This window comes from Gavialis gangeticus, unplaced genomic scaffold, assembly GCF_001723915.1.
Source record: "Gavialis gangeticus isolate Ggan-Ray unplaced genomic scaffold, GavGan_comp1, whole genome shotgun sequence".
Classification (NCBI taxonomy): Eukaryota; Metazoa; Chordata; order Crocodylia; family Gavialidae; genus Gavialis; species Gavialis gangeticus.
In genome coordinates this window covers 16,577,803-16,578,094 of record NW_017729014.1, presented here as the reverse complement: position 1 = coordinate 16,578,094, position 292 = coordinate 16,577,803, and the positions used below count along the sequence as shown (strand labels likewise).

The following is a 292-nucleotide window of genomic DNA, read 5'->3' as shown; positions in this document are numbered from 1 at the left end:
TGCGCTACCGCCTCTGCCTGCAGCCGCTCTACGCGCCCGCGCCCGCGCCGCCCCGCGCCGCCGACTGCGTGGAGTTCAGCCTGGAGCCGGCCGGCATGCGGGACATCGTCGTCGCCATGACCGCCGTCGGCGGCTCCATCTGCGTCATGCTGGTCTGCATCTGCCTGCTGGTGGCCTACATCACCGAGAACCTCCTGCCGCCGCCGGGCCGCCGCGCGCCCCCCCCGGACACCGCCTAGAGCCGCCGGGAGACGCGGCGGCGCCGCCTGAGGGGGCCTTCCGGCAGGGGTCG

General features: G+C 76.4%; 1 protein-coding gene across 1 annotated transcript; it reads left to right on the top strand.

The window, feature by feature from the left end:
- Positions 1-2: 2 nt before the first annotated feature.
- On the top strand, positions 3-241 carry FNDC10 (fibronectin type III domain containing 10; the record flags this gene model as incomplete). The annotated part of the gene is made up of 1 exon (XM_019511557.1): positions 3-241. A coding segment is annotated over one exon (237 nt), but the record flags the coding sequence as incomplete, so codon positions are not given.
- Between the last annotated feature and the right edge of the window lie 51 nt (positions 242-292).